This window comes from Nicotiana tabacum, chromosome 11 (genome assembly GCF_000715075.1).
Source record: "Nicotiana tabacum cultivar K326 chromosome 11, ASM71507v2, whole genome shotgun sequence".
Taxonomy (NCBI): Eukaryota; Viridiplantae; Streptophyta; class Magnoliopsida; order Solanales; family Solanaceae; genus Nicotiana; species Nicotiana tabacum.
Window position 1 is genome coordinate 104,367,173 of NC_134090.1, and position 19,574 is coordinate 104,386,746.

Below are 19,574 nucleotides of genomic sequence, written 5' to 3' on the forward strand. Positions count from 1 at the left end.
CGAAGGCAGGAACTTTGGCCAAGGCACCCTTCTACTCTAAAGCTTGAGCCTGCACCTGAGCTCTTAGCTCACCAAAATCATTCCTGACTTGGTCGGCTTCACCCCTAAGGTTCTCCAAAGCCTTCATCTTTTTCTGCAATTGGGATAGACGAAGAGTTAACCTGAGAAGCTAAAGGGCAAAATGCATACCCGCCCGGGACGAGAAGTTACCGGCTCCATTAAATAGCTCTTGAAATTCTAGCTCCGGTATGCCTCATATCGTCGATATGTCAACTCAACTTCCTTCTCCTCGCAAAGGAGCCTAAGGGACCTACCCTCATCCAGAGCCTTCCGGAGCCTAGCCCCATGACGGAGTAGCTCAGGCCTAAGTCTACCAAAAGCCTGCAAAAGAAAAACTCAATGAGGAAGGGAAGACGCGAGATTCGAAAGGCCTGTGCCAAAGCTCACCGCGAAGTGAAGTTAGCAGACTTCCTCGAAGGTCGAGCACACCTCTAATAATCTAGTCCCCTCTGCCCTGGAAGAATCAATCCTGGTCAAAGCATGATCGCTCGGGGGAATTTCCTCTCCAAGGCCGGAGACTTCGGGTACAACAAGTTCGGGCGATGTTTCCTCCTCAAAGACTCGGCCCCGTTTCGCATGGATAAGATCTCCATCACACTGCAAATTCATATCCCATTTATAATTATCGTCCTTTAGCTCGGAAGTGGGAAACTCCTCCCCCTCTCCAAAGGAGCACAGCCTCTCCCTTGGAGACCCTTCGATACCTACGACGGCAATATTAGTGCCTGAAAGGGGGAAAATGTCTTCCTAAATGTACGAAGGACAAGTGAAAGCAGTGTACACACATACCGTGATATTTTTCTTCCCATCTGCCTCGAAACATAGCTCGCCACCTACGCTCATCACTAGTCGAATGGGTCGCCAGCTTCCGAACCCAGCTGGATAGATCAGGGACTTTGCCCGACGCCCATAAAATTGCTGCAGAAAAGAAGGAAACATGATTACTAAACTAGCTTTCACCATGAGCGAATCTAAGAAATCACGAGATGCTCCACTAACGCGTGTAATTCCATTCCTCGGGGAATGGAATAAGTTCCACAGGGATAATGTCAGTCGTCTGAACCTAGACCAATCGACTGACCCACTTTTGATATACATCTTCCTCATCATCAACAACAAAGGGCGTGGAAGAACGGCACTGCAAGGTTAGCAGACTTCAATGATAAAAGGGCCGGTCCAGCCTGACGAGATGATTGAGCGTGAATTCAAGCCCTGCCTCCCCCGCGAAGAACCTCATCATCAGCACTATTTGCTAAAACAACGGATGTATCTGTGCCAAAGTAACCCGATACTTTAAACAGAAATCGAGCACGACCCTATAAAGGGGGCCTAGTGCGAAAGGGTACAAGTACACGTTCAGGAATCCATCGGCGAGGTCCGTGATACCCTCATCCGAGAGAAGCACCTGCAACGCTACCCCCTCACCCCATCTGCAGTATCTCCTTACTATCTCCAGATACTCCTCTCTTATCGAAGACATAATCTTCAAAGTAAACTCCCATGGATCCTGAGCACTGGGAGTGGAACTCTCCCATCTCTGCTGGACAGACCCTGAAGTAGCAGTCATGGCTCTGGTGGAACTAGCAAACTGAAGCAGGAACCTACACGAACGTTTTGGCACTAAGGTAATGAAGGACTCGATGCCAAAACGGAAGGATAGCTATCTAAGATAATGGGATCTCCCAAGAAGCAGGAGTAACCCCATATATATGTGGGGAAACAACAACAGTTCGCCTGCCCAAGTTAGGCTCCAAAAGGCCAACAATATTATCTCCAGTCCCGAGGTGATACCTGACCTCGAGGACCTTCGTCAAAAGGAAGCTAGGATTTAAAAGGTCAGCGACATTGTCTCTAGTCTCGAGAAGGTATCCGACCTCGAAGGTTCCACCCAGGGAAAAGTAAGAACTTCAAGCTCCGTCCATGAGGGTTTGACCTCAGGACATCACCCAGCCATGATTAACCTCTCCACAAGAACCTATCTACAATGCCTTAAAAGATTATCTACATCAAGTTCAAAGTAAATCTCCAGGTGCCCGAAGCTAACCTTCACTTAGAGAACACTCTCGAAAATTTCAAGGTTCGATGCGCCATCTTCATGTGACTCGAGGGTCTCGACGATCCGAGTCTATCGGATCGCTTCAGGCTTGGTCCGAGGAACAACGGTAGGCTCGGAAAGGAGCCATTTTTGTCGACCAAAGACCGAAAAGAATATTGACGATCATCAATAGAGGCATACATTTAAAATCCCTGCAAACGCACAAGAATATACAAGAATATGGAAAATATCAAAAGCAGAAGTAAAGAAGATGTCTTTATATTTCATAAACATTAGCTTACAATGGCCCTCGAGAGGTCCTTACATATAATTACAAAATCCCGCAAGGGGTCCTTACATAGAAATAAAGAAACAAAGGGGTGAACACATGCGATAAAAGCCTAGAGCCTAGTCTACTCTCGAAGGTCCACCTTATGCAGCAACGCCTCCGGACATTTTTGCTTTGGGCACGCATCCTCAGAAGCCTTATCTTGGTCTCCCACATTGATATCCCCAAAGGATAAGTCGAGAATTAGGAAGGGATGAAAAAATGCCATAGCCCGCCAAAGGTCGAGGACCCTCACTAGCCAAGAGAACCTCGGAGAGACAACAGACCTGGCTCAACCTCGCTTGCACGGCTACTTTGAATCCACTTTTTGGGACATTGAGCTGTGCAAGCTGCCAGCCTGAGGCAAAGCTCCACATCAAGCCAGGGTATGAAGGTGAGCAGCGGTATATAATCCAAACTCCCTTATGAGCAGCAGTATATAGTCTGAATAGTTTTCTAAAGCAAGGAAGGTCGATCCCCATATATCATTATCTCGAGCCACGTAAGAACAATAACAGCATCAAGAGAACGGTATAATCATGCTCGACAAAAGGGAGCTCAGGCAAAAGGCCACAACACGGATGATGGGAACGCTGCCAAACAACCTTAAGGCCGTGAACTCCAAACATGCTGATCAACAATAGAGGAAGAGGCGAGAAGAAAGGGATGGATGAATGAACAGAGACATTTGGATAGAAAAATAACGCCAGAACGCCCCATTTATAGGAGATAATGATGCGGTCATCGAGGCCTTTGTAAGACTGACAGGCGGGTGCAATTACTATGTTCTTAAAGAAATGAATCGACGGCGGTACTGTCACTTTGAAGAATGGGAATCAACAGGGCATTGAATGGCGTCGAAAAGACAAGTCCATGGGATGTCCCGGTTATCGTGAAAAATCACCCTATATGTTGCATCATCGTTATGATGTCATCACAGGAAGACCAAGGAGTCGGGTATCATAATCGTTCCCCATCACTTCGTTCTAATAAATGCGGAGACAATCTGTATGCGGCAAAATCAGAGGGTCTAATTTCTTGCCATCGAGTCACTTCAGAAAAACACCTTGAGACCCTGAGGATGCAAAGCAGTGACCGAGTTCCCTCCATCGGAGCTCGTCGAGGTCCGAATTAAAGAGGATATAGATTGAGGCTAGAGTAAAATGGGGAATTCCCAAGGCACACGGCTAAGTCTGACAAAGCCGGCCTACCCAGAGCCTATATCAAGGTGTCGCGTCTAGCCGTCCCATCTTCATGACTTTACAATTAATGTATTTTGTACTATGATAGGATTCCCCTCCTATATAAAGGGGATCATCATCACTTTGTAAAGGGCTGTTGTTGCTCCAACCATTCTACACAAGATCAATGACAACTCTCCCTCTCTTTTCTCTCTAACTTACTCACTGGAGACTACCATTTTTGTTTATTGCTTTCGTACTTGTTCTTCATTTATTACTTGATATTGGCCATAAAGAGCCTCCTTTGATTAGATCCTAACTATTAGTCCCTTCCCGGTTACCCACGATAGCTCGATTTTGAGCCCAGGCATCGACCTCAAGGCCCGGACGGCCAACCCCCCGGTTTGATTATAACTCTGCTTTAGTTTATAATTTTGTCGTTAAGCTTCACATATCTAGCATCAACTGCTCTAACAACTAGCATAAAAATAGATCACGTATTTTTAGAGTCCTATCAATAAATTTAATTGTTATTACCATTTTTACGGTAAACAATGTGGTTGAGTTGAGGTCTCAAAATCTTCCTCACTAAATGCAAGGATGTCTCCGGGCATGCGTCCCCGAGTTGACCCTTCCGTTACGGCAGATACTTTTACCTATTTGATCATGGGTCCCTGGGGGATATCGGTCCCCCCAATGATCATATGAACGATGTGCTGAGATTTTTCTGCTCTGTTTCTCCTGCCTGCCTCTTTTTATTCCCGAGTGGGGTTCTCCCGAGTTTCCTGCTCACTTTCTTAGCGTGTATTCCCATTAATGTGGCTACTGATGTCAATGTGCTGGGTGTTGCGTGAGACAGTACCCACCGGGGTCGGTTCTGGCGTACTCTTGGGGTTTCATGATGGTACACCAATACTTGGAACAGCTACGCCATTCTCTCCATGGTCCTCAAGACCATTGCTTTCATATGCATTCACTGAGTTAGACATTTTTACCTGAAATTAGAGATTCTTGGACAAGGAAAAATGTGAAAGATAACTTGTGTTGTGTAGTAAACCAGCAAGAAAACAATCACTATTATTTTTAGCCCCACGGTGGGCACCAAACTGTTTACCTTGAAAATGGTAATTACAATTAGATTTGATTTTGTGGTTCTAAAAATACGTGATCTGTTTTTATGCTAGTTGTTAGGCAATAGATGCTAAGTGTGAGACTAGAAAATAAGATAAGAACTTCAAAATAATATGTTTAAGCAAACCGAGTGGCTGTGAATCGGAGCCTCGAGCTTGACTATACGGGGCCTCGAGGTCGAGCTCGATGCTGAGCTATGAGTGGACGATAAAGGACTAACAGTTTTGAGAGCTTTGATGGAGTATTTTTATGGCCAATAATGAGCAATAAATGAAGAACAATAAATAGAATGCAATGAATATAAGTAATAAATATAAGTAGTGGAATCAAGATAGTATGTTTAAGCTAGACAGCAGAGAATGTTCTTCTATTGAATGTTGTGAGTAGTGTATTGTATCGTATCTATAAAAATCAATAAAGGTCCCCTTTATATAGGAGGAGGAAATCCCAACATAGTACATGTGTATTCATTACAAAGTAAAGTAGCTGGTACAGCTACTCAGTAGTCTAGTACAGACTGGTACTATTCTTGTAGGTGTTGTCAGTTCAGGCTATATGCCTAGGGAACTTCCCATTTATCCACGATAACCATCGACTCTTGCTGCACCGAGGTTGGGTGTAAAGAACCCTCGAGATCGAGACCTCAAATTCCTGCTCCTTCGATAATGATCGTGAAATTGGGCTTCCCGATTTCACCCATATACAATGTTGTTTGAGTCCTTCATTCATTCCATGTTTCTATAATATTGTACTGTTACTTGTTCTATTGAGGGGTTGTTTAGTTTTTCATACTAGCACTATTCCATATGTACTAACGTCCCTTTTGCCGAGGGCGCTGCATCTTTAATGGATGCAGGTGGTTCCATAGTGGGCAGCATTGAACAAAGATAGCAGTACACCATCTCCTCAGCTGACTTGGTGAGCTCCACTTCATTTCTGGGTCATGTATCTCTTATCCTTTGTATATAGCATTTTGAGGTATAGTCGGGGCCTTTTTGTCGGCGCTATCATAACACTCTTTGATTTTTGTTAGAGGCTCCGTAGACATATTGTGGGTATATATTGAATTATGTTTATGGATACGGTTTGTTCAGAGTTATACAGTGCATAGATGCAAGAATCGGGTCACATAATAAGTTACGGATGTTGGGGATTTGGGTTTTAAGATTTATGGACTAATGTTGAAATAAGAATCCTATGTTAGGTGGTGTTGTCGGGCTTATATGGATTGGGGTGGCATGGGATCACCCATGATTATGTTTATGGTGAGGGTATATGGTGATATGATGGCTTTGGAATGACTCTTGGCATGTTCGAGGATGAACGTATGTTTAAGTGGGGGAGAATGTAATGATTTGATCAGTCATTTTGATCTTTAGAGTTCCATTCGGTGGTTTGAGACTTTGAGTAGCTTCATATTATGTATTATGACTTGCGTGTATGGTTGGTTTCGATTTTCGAGCGGTTCGGGATTGAACCCCTTGGTGTTCATGAAATTGGTGTAAGTCCCAAATTGATCGTATAGAACTTGCTATTCCAAATGTGCTTGCGTTGAAGGATATATGTGCAATATGTGTTCATGTGCTTTCCTCATGTTATCTTATCATTTGGTAATGTGTTAAAGATATGGAATATATACTACAAATGCCTAGACTTCAAGTCACGTTCGAACAAACGATTATTATGTCAAATTGTGTGAAAAGCCTCTATGTTTTCTAGAATCTAAATTGCTCCCATGTGTAATTAAGTATTGAATGAAAGACCTTATTGCTATTGACATGATAATAATGTTGAATGTGTAAAAAGGGAAACTTGAGTTTTAAAAATACGGCTAAATGCCAAGAACAACTTAATAAATGAGGCCACTCATGCCAACATATTGAAAGATGGGAAAGAAATGTGAAGTGAGATGAATGATTGAAAGGATGATGTCTCAAGTGAGATGGCCTAGTCGATCGGGCCGTAATCGGACGTCATGCCGCACATATATTGGTAATTGTGTTGGAATTGATGATTGAAATTGTAGATATGGTTGATGTCTCAAATGAGATGACCTAGCCGATCAGGTCAAGATCGAACTCCGTGTAAGAACACGATGGTATTGTGGATAGTGGCATATGACACTAAAGATTACCAATCTAATAAGACATGGTAATTGACTTGAAAACTTATGTGATCCTTACTTGATGTTTTAGTATTGTTTGAAGCTCTTACTGTACATCATGACTATTCCCCCTTTGTCTCATTATTCATTTTATTAATATTAGTACTAGTACTATTCGACAGTAATAATGTCCATTTTGTCGGGGGCGATACATCTTTAAAAGGATGTAGGTTGTTCCATAGCAGATAGTGTTGATCGCAGCTATTGGTGCATCCTCTTCTCAGCAGTCTTGGTGAGCCCCATTTCATCACGGGGTCATTTATTGTATCTCTTGTTCATATTTTACCATGTTTTTAGGTATAGCCGGGGCCTTGTCGCCGGCATTATCATAATCATCTTATGTATCTTTAGAGGCTTCGTAGACATTATGTGGGTTGTGTATGGGTGCTGGAAAGGGCAGACGGATTATGTTGTATTTTGGACTCTTGTTCCACTAAATAGTAAAGTGTATGTATTTTGGGAACTTAACAATAATGCAGCAAAATAAAATGAAATAAATTAGTAATGTTTATATATGCGATCTTTCCACTATTTAACTAATGGTAATGCACCTTCTCTTATCATAAGCGAGTTGGGTAGGAAGTGTCTAACAGGCTTGCTCGACCGGGCCCACTTGATTGAGTGCCAGTTGCGCTCCCCGAGTTTGGGGCATGACACTATTAATGTTGTTGGAGTTTTTCTCATCTTGAAAGTTTAGGATTTGGAGAATTCAAGAATGTCCTTCAAGTTTCTTCTATATGGTAAGTGTTTCTACTCGGTTTTGATTATATTAAGTGATTTCATCTTTATTTTTAGCATTTGATTGATGATTTCAAAAAAGAAATTGGCTCTCGCCCCCGACCAGCAACCCCTCATTCCATTCACCTCCACAATTCCAAGCGATGGGTGAAACTCCAGTCCCAGAGTCAGTCTTGAAGAAGCAGAAGAGGAGTGAGGAATGGGCTCTTGCAAAGAAGCAAGAACTTGAAGCTGCAAAGAAGAAGAATGCTGAGAACCGGAAACTAATCTACAATAGGGAAAAACAGTATTCAAAGGAGTATGAGGAGCAGGAGAAGGAGTTAATTCGTTTGAAATGTGAGGCTATATTGAAGGGTGGTTTCTATGTGGACCCTGAGGCAAAGTTGTTGTTTATCATTAGGATACGAGGGATTAACGCTATGGCCCCACAGACCAAAAAAATATTGCAGCTCCTAAGGCTGCGACAGATCCTTAACGGGGTTTTTTTGAAAGTTAACAAAGCCACGGTAAACATGCTGCATAGGGTTGAACCTTATGTTACCTACGGTTATCCAAACCTAAAAAGTGTAAGGGAATTGATCTACAAGAGAGGTTACGGGAAACTTGACAAGCAGAGAATTGCTTTAACCGACAATTCTATCATTGATCAGGCATTGGGCAAGCATGGAATTATCTGTGTAGAAGACCTTGTCCATGAGATCATGACTGTAGGACCCCACTTTAAGGAGGCCAACAACTTCCTGTGGCCATTCCAGCTGAAGGCACCTTTGGGTGGACTCAAGAAGAAGAGGAATCACTATGTTGAAGGTGGTGATGCCGGCAACCGCAAGAACTACATTAATGAACTTATCAGGAGGATGAACTAAAGTGCATGAAATTTTGCTTTTTAGGCATTTTATCTGTTCTTTTTGGACTTCTGGATATTGAAGTAAACAACAGTTTCAAATTTTCTTGCCATTTTAGATGCTATTCCAAACTATGATAGTAGTATATGACATTTTTGTTGACGTGGCAATTTCAATTTATTGTGTTAAATCTTGATATTAAAAAAAGAAATTGGGGGGTTTTGCTTAAACTTTCATAAAGTGAATTTTTGAGTTTTGAACACCTATTTGAAGTTGGAATTGAGTAAAATTAGTATGGTTGGACTCTTAATTGAATGGGTTGTCGGATTTTGTGAGTTTTGTTGGGTTCCGAGGTGCGAGCCCAGATTTGACCTTTTGGTTGACTTTGGTAAATGTATAAAGATTCGACATTTATCGATTGGGTTTGCTTTCTATGGCATTGTTTGATGATTTTGAGTTGTTTCTATCTAGTTTCGAGCCGTTCGGAGGTTAATTTAAGCGGGATGGCATTTCTAATGTATTATTGGGCTTGTTTGAGGTAAGTATCTTGCCTAACTTTGTGTGGGAGAAACTACCCAATAGGATTTTGGTTGATTGTGCTATTTGTGTTATGTGAAAGTCGTATACGCAAGGTGATGAGTGGGTACACAGGCTATATGTGGTATTTGACCGATTTGTATTAGTTGTACTCTTTCCATGCCTTTAATTGAATTATCATAACATGTTATATCTCTCATTGTTAATCTACTCTTACATGCTCTATTTGACGTTGTTAGCACTTGTTCTACCTCTTACTTGTTATTTTTCTCTTATATGCTTAGTTGAAGTTATTGTCTTCCTTATTGTCTTGTTACCTCTTAATTTTTGAATCACTTTTAATTGAAGTTGTTATTTTATGGAATATTATCTTGTTGAGTTATTGGTGTTAAAATTGTAATAGCCATTAATACATTAAAATGAAGTTGTTAATTGTTGAGATATTTTTCCTTGTTGAGCATTCTCATTCATTTTGTTATTGTTGAAATTCTTGTACACATAGTGGTTGAGCCATGGGCTTTTTGTTGTGAAAATATTAGTGTTGTTGACTTTGTAGCAAGTTCTGGCATATGGCACTTGTGGTGCAAGTTGTGATTGTGTTGTGATATTGATACGCATGCGGTGGTATAAGGTTAGGGGTTAATATACATGCGATGAGATAGGCTTGATACGCGTGTTGCTAGTAGGGGAACTATTTAAAGCCATGCGGTAAGATAAGGTAGGCTAAAATGTGTGTATCTATTTCGGAAAAAATGATTTTGAAAACTAAATCTAAGGCTCACGCGGTGATGTAAGGAAAGATTGTGATTAAAATCTTGAAATGTGAATGCGAGGCGGTACCTGGGTTGTGATTTTCATTGTACATTCCATGTTGGAACAACTTGTTAATTTGAACGGTCATTGTTCTTCCTTAAATCATTCATCCGCATTTTGATTGTGCTTGATTATTCGTTGTTATCTTGGTGTTGTAACGATTGTTGTTTCTTGTGTGAGTCATGCATTGTACGTAATTTGTTGTGTTGCTTTAATATACCAATTTGTGCCTCCGTTATAACTTAGTGAATTGATTGTCAATGTGAATTTAATTGTGTGGTGTCACTATATCATATTCTGTTGAGTTTTTTGGTAACATAATAGTTTAAATAAAAGAATTATTAACATACTTTATTTTATGTATCTATTAAGATAGAACTCGTTATCTCACTCGGTACCTTATTATTCTAAATGGTTATCGCACTTTCACTATAATTAGATTCTCAAATTACATTCATCACCCTGTTAGATGTTTACCTTACTTAAAATTGTTATCATATTTTTCCTTAACAAATTTAATATTTAATTCGTTAATTTAACTTATATTTTGCTTTGGTTAAAAATGATACTTTTACTTAATTTTATTGATTTTGAAATTAAACCTATCTTATACGTTGTTTCGTACAAATTGTATATTACTTTACTTTACTCGATTTCTAAAATAAACTCATTATTGCATTTGACCCCTTACTTTATTCAAGATTGTTATTATGTTTTATGGTGTTTAAATATATCCTTCGTTCATTTAAATTAATATTTATCACGGTTGCAAAGTATATGGTAGCACGTGGGCTATGCTGTGTGAAGATGATTGTTATTGTGGGCACGAGGTACCATATGTGTAAGATTTTAGAAACTGTGATCCATGACTTGTGGTTTATGAGGTGTGGTGCCTCGGGGTAATTCTTGTTGTAAGTCCATGTGTTGGGAGCGATTTAATTATTTGAGTTGTCATTCGTTTTCTCTTATTTAAGTTCATTTACATCTATCTCATCGGTGTTCTGATTATGTTGTTTCTTTATTACTCGTTTACTACTTGCTTTCATTTATGTTTCTATTACTTCATTATTTGTTGTAAATCAAAATAATTTCCGTTGTTGGTCTTGCATTGATGTTCTTTCCATTGTTAGCTTATGTATATCTTGAATAGGTTTCTATGTCTAGTAGGTGTCTTGATATGGCCTCGTCACTACTCTACCAAGGTTAGGCTTGATACTTACTGTGTATCGTTGTGGTGTAATCACGCTACGCTTCTGCACATTTTATGCAGATCCGGGTATTCTGATTGTTGTTTTGATAGTTGCATATGCGCGGTGGGAGACTTCAAGGTATACCTGCTTGGCATTCGCAGGCCTCAGAGTTACCATCTTACTTCATTATGCTACTGTTAAATTGTAATTCAAAACAGTATTGTGTTTAAAAGTTCTAGTGTATTTTAGTAGTGCTTATTATTCCGTACTATTGATTTTGGAAAATGTATAAATATTGGCCGCTTGTGGCTATGGATGTCATTTAATGGTTTATGATAAATTATTAAATAATTCAATTCTGTTATTAAATCAGCATGTGTTAGGCTTACCTAGTCTTAGAGACTAGGTACCATCACGACATTCTAAGGTGGAAAATTGGGGTCATGACACAAAGTCTCAAACCGCAAAACGAAATGCTAAATCTGGAAACGATCGGTCGAGTCGTTACAACCTATCTATGCGACATAACTATCTCAAATATGTGCAGTAAAACATATTTTTAGTTGAAATTATAATTTAGTTAATTTCAATAAAAATTGAAAGTCACACTTCAATATTAAATACGAAAGGGAAGGAAAATTTAATTTAATTGCTTATTGGAAGTAATACTAAAATGATAATTAGCAATTATTGGTAGATGTATGACATATAATAAAAGAACTTTTCTATTTAAACTTTGAATTAATTCAGTACTACCAATAAAAAAATGATATTATTCGTGTTATAGATATTACTAAATGAATTAAAATTAAATATTATAGAACAAAAATTAATGTATAAAAAGGAGAAAAGATATAATGTGATGCTATCTATACTTCAAGTTTGTTAGTCATATTATAATAAAAATGGAGCAATATGAAAGAATATCAAGTCCGGTGGCAAGTTAACAAAAAGTTCTTTTGGCAGTATAACAATATTAATTGTAAAGCGTTAATTATAGATAAGGAAAAAATATATAAATAAAAAGGTTCATTGTAGAAATAAGGATAAAGCTTATTTGAATCTGACAAGAGAATTTTTGAATTATGATGAGAAAATGTATTTCTATATGGATAAGATTATGTAGCCAATCTTAATAGATAAAACCAAAAAGAGAAAATTAAACAATGAAAGATCCCTAGAAAAAAAATTAAAAATATATTTTAAATTTTCATATGGGTAATTTCAATAATTAAAATTAAAGATTAAAAATTTATATATAAAAGAAACGAGGAGGAAATAATGCATTGTAATACTAAAATTGCAATTATTATGACTTTCAATAGATTCTACGATAAAATAAAATAAAAAACTTCTCCGATTATACTCTCGGATATGGACGAATACAAAATCATAAATCATAATAACACAATATGACATTATTTGGCCTATGGGTAAAATACTACAATGGATAAATTTGATAAAAATATTATAATAGAAAAAATATTTGGTAATACAGATAGTGTGAGGCTATTTTTATTTTACTTTAATTCTAAAATAAAAAATTAAATGTAAATAATACTTCATAACATTATTAAAAAAGTAAATAGCAAATTTCGGTGTAAGAACATTAAAGAATAAGAAAAATCATATGATGTATAATACTACATAACTAATCATATAGAAATGAGAAACATTTTGAACAATGTAATACTAGCTCATGAACTAATCAAAGGATATACACAGAAAGCAGTATCACCAAGTTGCATGATTAAGGTGGACATTAGAAAGGCTTATGATTCTGTTGAATGGAGCTTCTTGAGAGATCTTATTCTGGAACTTGGGATTCCATACAAAATGGTTAATCTCATTATGGAATGTGTAAGCACAATTACTTATGCTCTACTGATTAATGGAGGCTTAACACCTAGGTTTCAGGCAAGAAAAGGGTTGAGGCAAGGGGACCTCATGTCACCTTACCTCTTTGTATTGGTGATGGAATATCTGAACAGATCTTTGAAACAACTTAAATCAAATCCATACTTCAACTATCTTCCTAAATGCTCAAAGTTGGAAGTGGTATATTAGTTTTGCTGACGACTTGTTGATGTGTTATCGATAAGACAAAGTGTCTACTAATCTCATGATGAAACAATTTGAACATTTTTCTGCTGCTCAGGATTGCAAGCATACATGGAGAAAAACTCACTGTATGTAGCATGTGTATCAACTCAATACAAGGATGCAATACTTGAGGAATTGCATTTTACTACTGGAGCCTTATCATTCAAATATTTAGGAGTGCCATTGTCCTCAAAGAAGCTCACTGTCAGTCAGTGTATGCCACTGGTGGACATAATTGCAGAGAGAGTGAGATGCTGGACGATCAGATTCTTATCATATGCAGGGAGAGTTCAACTAATTAAAAGCGTGTTGTTTGAAATGCAAATTTATTGGGCACAAATATTTCTTCTCCCAAAGAAGGTGCACGATATGGTTACATGAATATTGTATATGGTAGAAATCGGCGGTTCGATTTTACAATCATCAAAGCATCCCGAGGGTTTTCAGTGGTCAACTCCGAGGGTTTTCGGTGATCGACTTCGAGGCAATGTGACTTAGTGGTCTCGACGGATCAAGTTGAAATTCCCAAGGCGCGTACATATAGCTGGCCAAGTCTAGTGGACTAGTCAGAAAAGCGAATCAATGCATTAAATGATTATACTAGCCCCATATCTTTGTAATTAATGCATTTATACTATGTTGGGATTCCCCCTCTTATATAAAGGGGATCCTTGTCATTTTATAGTGTTCTATTGCGCAATACTAAATACACAAGAACATTCTCTCTACTCTCTAACAAATTCTCTTGATCTCATTACTTCATTTATTGCTTATATTTATTGTGTTCTATTTATTGTTCATTATTTATTGCTTATTATTGGCCATAAAGAGCTGTCATTGATTTATTACTATTGTTAGTCACCCATCGATTACCCTCGATATCTCCCAGCCGAGCTTTAGACTCGACCCCGAGGCCCTCGAATAGGCAAGTTCGAGGCCCCGATTATTAATCATTCGGTTTAGTTATTATCTTGCTCTCAAGCTCTTATCTCGTTTCTAAGTCTTTCACATAGCATCAACTGCTTAACAACTAGCATCAAAATAGATCACGTATTTTTAGAACCCCTAAATCAAATTTAATTGTTATTACCATATTCACGGTAAATAGTTTAGCGCCCACCATGGGGCTAAAAATAATAGTGATTATTTTCTTGCTGGTTTTACTACATAACGCAAGTTATCTTTCACACTTTTTCTTGCCCAAGATCTTTGATTTCAGGTTAAAATGTCTGATTCAGTGAACAACAATCTTGTGAACCACAGAGAGAATGGTGTGGATGTTCCAGGTGTTGGTGTACTACCACAAAACCTTGAGAATGCACCAGAACCAATTCCAGTGGATGCGATCTCATGCGACGCCTAACATGTCGATATAAGCTCTCACACTAACAGGAGTGTGCACCAACGAGACCAACAAGAAGCTCAGAAAACCCCAACTAGGGAAGAACGGAAGGTTAGCCTTCACGTTATTTTTGAAATGTTATAGGCACAACAGTTGGCGATTGCCCAGCTGCAAAGTCACCTGAAAACTCCTAGGACGGTAGCACCAGGCACGGCCCCACCAGTCGAGCAGGTACTAGAGAGATCGAGCAACAACGGGTCGGCAACCGACCTCGCCATCATGAAGATGCTAGAGGACCTCACAAAGAGGATCGAGTCGGGCGAGAAGAAGATAGAAATCAACAAGAAGAAGGTCGAGACCTACAACTCCAAGGTCGACAAAATTCTGGGCGCACCCCCGATCCTGAATGGTGTAGACTCGAAGAAGTTCGTGCAAAAGCCGTTCCCGCAGGAAGAGGCCCCAAAATCCATTCCAAAAAAGTTCAGAATGCCTGAGCTTCCGAAGTACAATGGAACCTCGAACCCCAACGAGCATGTCACTGCCTACACTTGCGCAGTGAAGGGAAACGACCTGAAGGACAATGAGATCAAGTCCGTCTTGCTAAAGAAGTTTGAGGAAACACTCTCGAAAGGTGCCATGATGTGATATCACAACCTAGCTCCTAACTCTATAGACTTATTTTCCATGCTGGTAGATTCTTTCATAAAGGCACATGACAGTACCATCAAAGTGGCAACAAGGAAATCCGACATCTTCAAGATCAAGTAGAGGGAGAATCAGATGCTGCAAGAGTTTGTATCTCGCTTTCAAATGGAACAAATGGAACCACCACCAGTCTCCGACGACTGAGCAGTGCAGGCCTTCACTCAAGGTTTGAATGAACGAAGCTCGGTGGCTTCGAAGCAGCTGAAATAGAACCTAGTCGAGTATCCCGTCGTGACCTGGTCGGACATCCGCAACTAATACCAGTCAAAGATTAGGATCGAAGACGACCAGCTAGGAGCCCCCTCGGGCTCGGTATATCCCAGCAGGCTTCCGACAAAGGAGCCAAAGCCAAACAAGGAAAGATACCAACCCTACACCGAAGATAGAATAAATGCCCCGAGGCGCAACATACCCCGCCATGATTGAAGGATGAACCGAGGCCAAAATCCTTGGGTACTTGTCAATAGAGCTGGGTTCGATAGGTACACAGGGCTGACTGAGGCACCTCGCTTGTCGGAATACAACTTCAACATCGACATATCTGACATTGTGTTCACCATCAGTAAAATTAGAGACACCAAGTGGCCAAGGCCTATACAATCAGATCCTTCACAGAGGAACCATAACTTAGTGTGTGAATTTCACAACACACACGGTCATAGGACCGAAGATTGCCGACAACTCCGGGAAGAGGTAGCCCGACTGCTTAGCAAAGGTCACCTCCAGAAATTCCTCAGCAATCGAGCCAAAAATCAGTTCTAGGAAAGAGAGGCGGCCAAAAAGAATGAAGCAAATGAGCTGCAACATATCACCCATACAATTGTTTAAGGCGTTAGCGCCCTGCGAGAACCCACGGTCATGAGAACAAAAACATCCCTCGACAAGGAAACACAAACTCGAGGCTCTATCCCAGCCCAAAAATGGCACACGGGTAACTTCTTTTCTTGTGAACATATTTCAAATTAAACATGTACTTGTGGGTCCAAGTAGCTCGGCCAATATTATCAGATCGAAGGTGACAGAGCAGCTAGGACTGCTTGACCAAATTATGACCGCCTTTTGAAGTCCGTCAATGTGGACTCAACACAGCGAACAAAACAACGAAAGGGGAAACCGCCATACCAGTCAATGTGGCTGGCACAACCCAAAACACCAATATCTCCACCATCAAAGGGGATGAAGGACAAACAGTGAAATAGCGACCACGAGGCATGTTCTCGACTGTACCCGAAGGACCAAAGCAGAGGACCATACCGCATCCTCATCACAAGCGACTGAAGCATATCAAGGCTCGAAATACCGCCGGCACATTCTACACTAAGGTATGACCATCTCCTTTTTATTTCAATTACACTCTACACTAACCTAAGTGCAGGTATCCGATCAAAACGGCCAAATCACTTTCCAACTCGAATGCCTTAGGTTTCAAAAGCATACGTTGCACTCTTTTCGTTTGATTGGGTTTTTATCCCAATAAGGGTTTTTACCGGCAAGGTTTTAACGAGGAAACATCCATATACTACCTAAGGAAAACTCAACAAGTATCCAAGGCTTATTTTGCAATCAACCTCGAATACTGGGGGGGCATCCCCCCGGAAGGCCACCTACTTGGAGAAGCCAAGATACGCCAAAAAGGGTCTCGATAGGAAAATAATATACCGGGCTAAACGGTCGAATGAACCGTGTCCGTATAGAACAACTGAACCCTTGATGGCAAAGGCATGTATACTTGTACCAAGTAATCAAAGAATAATTACCAAAAGCATTTTGCATTTCAAGGAAGCTCGATAGTTTTTGCAAACAACGGCCCCGAAGCCAAAAAATGTCCCGAATACTCGGGGAGTGGCATCAACAACTCGAAACAATACGACCCCTGGGTCGGAACTTCGAACTCGTAAGCCCTCAATGAGGCAACAACAAGGTCACAAAATAGCTCCAGAGCCAAAAAATGTCCCGAACACTCGGGGACTGGCATCGAGAACTCAAGACCACATGACCTCCAGGTCGGAAACTACGAAATCGCAAGCCCTCAAAGAGGCAATACCAAGTTTGCAAGTAATGGCTCTCGATCCAAGAAATCCTCGATGACTCGGGGACTGCCGTCAATTGCCATCTCCATCGACTTATCAAACCCGAGTCCATAAGACCACATGTGGGCAGCCTCGGTCTCGTAAGACCTATATAAGGCAACAACAATATCTGTAAGACCTCAAGCAAGGCATGAACCACACTTGTACCAAGTGAAAATATATGTAAGACCTCAAGCAAGGTATAAACCATGCTTGTACCAAGTATCCAAAACTATAAGACCTCAAAGGCATGTAAAACTTGTAAGACCTTACTAAAGGCATAAACTCGATCTCAAAGTTAAGGCTATATACCTAACTTGTAAGACCCTTAAAAAGGCATACCCTTAATATAGATGCCGAAACTACTTCACTCAGGACTAAAAGGCTCCGGCCAAACACAAATGACTACGGTGACAAGGCTGTACCAGCCAAACTAATACGACTCAGGGACGCCCGAACGTCGCTATAAATCACAAGCCTTCAATTACTTCAAATATACTTCGAAAAGAACCAGTTAAATAGGCCACCCTCCACATATGCAAAAGAGCTTCGACCATGTCAGCTCCTAAACATAGGCTTCGAGATACTCAGCCATCGAGCCAAACCTCTGATGACATCCAAATCCACTACTAAAAAGTAAATGGATATAGTCACATGCAATATAATTTACCCAACTATGAGTCAGGGTCGAATCCCACAGACAACAATATATAGGCGATTAGGAATGTAAGAGAATTATAACTTATCGTGCAATGCCAAACACTTAGAATTGGTTTTTGAAAATGTTTAATATCTAAATGCGGAAATGTAAACTAACCTAGAGAGCAAGTAAAAATGGCTACAAGTATGGTTGCATCAGGAATTACACTCAAGTAACGATCCAATGTATTTCACTATTTTACAAATATGAGCGAGTTTATATTAATTAGCCACGGATAATAATTCTTAATTAGCTTCTTCCGAAGACTAACAAGACTTCCTAATTGAATTATCCCTAAAACAATTAAGAGATTAAGCACACCCGGAATGGCTACAAGTAGTTCAATCCTATCCCTAGGTAGAATCTATAAAATGAGGGTTAAAACCTCATGTTCTTGTTAATTAATCTTTCCCAACCCCAAATTATCTTTTTCAAAATTAATTCGGAGTTAATGGGCGATTCCTAAGGTTAGCTAATCCCTTTGGGAATATTAAAGAACAAGAATAATTAAAGAAACAACAACTCACTTCATAAAAAGATAAAAATCATTCAATACATAAGCACAACAAGGTATTTAATCCACACTTTAAACATGAATATTTTCATAAACAAGATTCAAGTGTTGAATAAAATACTACACACTTAGATATACAATACAAAGCAAGGAAATAAAGAAATAAACATAAGTGGGTAAGAAATCCTTAACCACAAGCTTCAAATCTTCAAGACCAAAGTGTGTGTGCAAAACCCTAGCTCCCAACCTTGTTCTTCTCTAGTATATGGAACTGAAAATAAGCCAAAGATCTTTTACAAATGAGCATAGTCAGGTATTAAATGGTTTAGGGCCAAAATGTAAAATTCCAGAATTGTCGATGTCTGATGCATGATTTTCGCATTTGCGAACAAAGGTGTGCAATTGCCAATCATGCCTAAACTGCTTCCATTCGCATTTGTGATGAATGCTTCGCATTTGCAAAGGTTGACTGCTTGAGTTGACTTCGCATTTGCGAAGTCTACTTCGCATTTGCGAAGGCTTCCTAATTCAACTTCCTTCGCAATTCCCATGTTTTCCTCGCAATACCCAAGACTATCATCTTCGCATTTCCCAAGCTTTTGTCGCAATTGCGACAACTGAGGGCATTGCCCAGATTTTCCTCTTTTTAGCTTCTTTTTGACTTGTTTCACTTGGTTTCTTCAACATCACTTCTAAATCACATAGAACATGTAGTATAGAAGTAAATGGCATTAAACACGTGATTTTATCACATCAATCATAGCAAAAATATAGGCTTAAAGACAAGATAAGTTGGTAAAATACCAATTTATCAAACCCCCAAACTTAAACTATTGCTTGTCCTCAAGCAATGAAAGATACAAAATCTCCTCCCAAGTATTTAACTCAACATTGCATCCTTATCACGCTAAGCCAAAAAGGTCTATTATAAGCACAAATGCATGACTTCGATTGGTACCAACAATTAAACCAACGCATATGAATTGCCGAACACTTTTCATGAACTTCATTACATTTCAAGTGCTCAAGCACTATGCAAATCAAGTCATGACACTAAAGCTTCAAAATTTGTCTCTCTATCACAATTATCATTCTTTGGTCATTCCTTCCAATTGAAAA

General features: G+C 39.6%; 2 protein-coding genes across 2 annotated transcripts; both read left to right on the plus strand.

Moving 5' to 3' along the window:
* The first annotated feature begins 7,726 nt into the window (after positions 1-7,726).
* Positions 7,727-8,643, plus strand: LOC107767555 (large ribosomal subunit protein uL30w-like). The gene has a single exon (XM_016586594.2). The coding sequence runs from the start codon at positions 7,781-7,783 to the stop codon at positions 8,501-8,503; it is 723 nt and encodes a 240-aa protein (XP_016442080.1). The 5' UTR covers positions 7,727-7,780; the 3' UTR covers positions 8,504-8,643.
* Positions 8,644-12,687: 4,044 nt separating this feature from the next.
* Positions 12,688-13,089, plus strand: LOC142165963 (secreted RxLR effector protein 78-like). Its single transcript, XM_075224356.1, has one exon. The coding sequence runs from the start codon at positions 12,688-12,690 to the stop codon at positions 13,087-13,089; it is 402 nt and encodes a 133-aa protein (XP_075080457.1).
* The last annotated feature ends 6,485 nt before the right edge of the window (positions 13,090-19,574 follow it).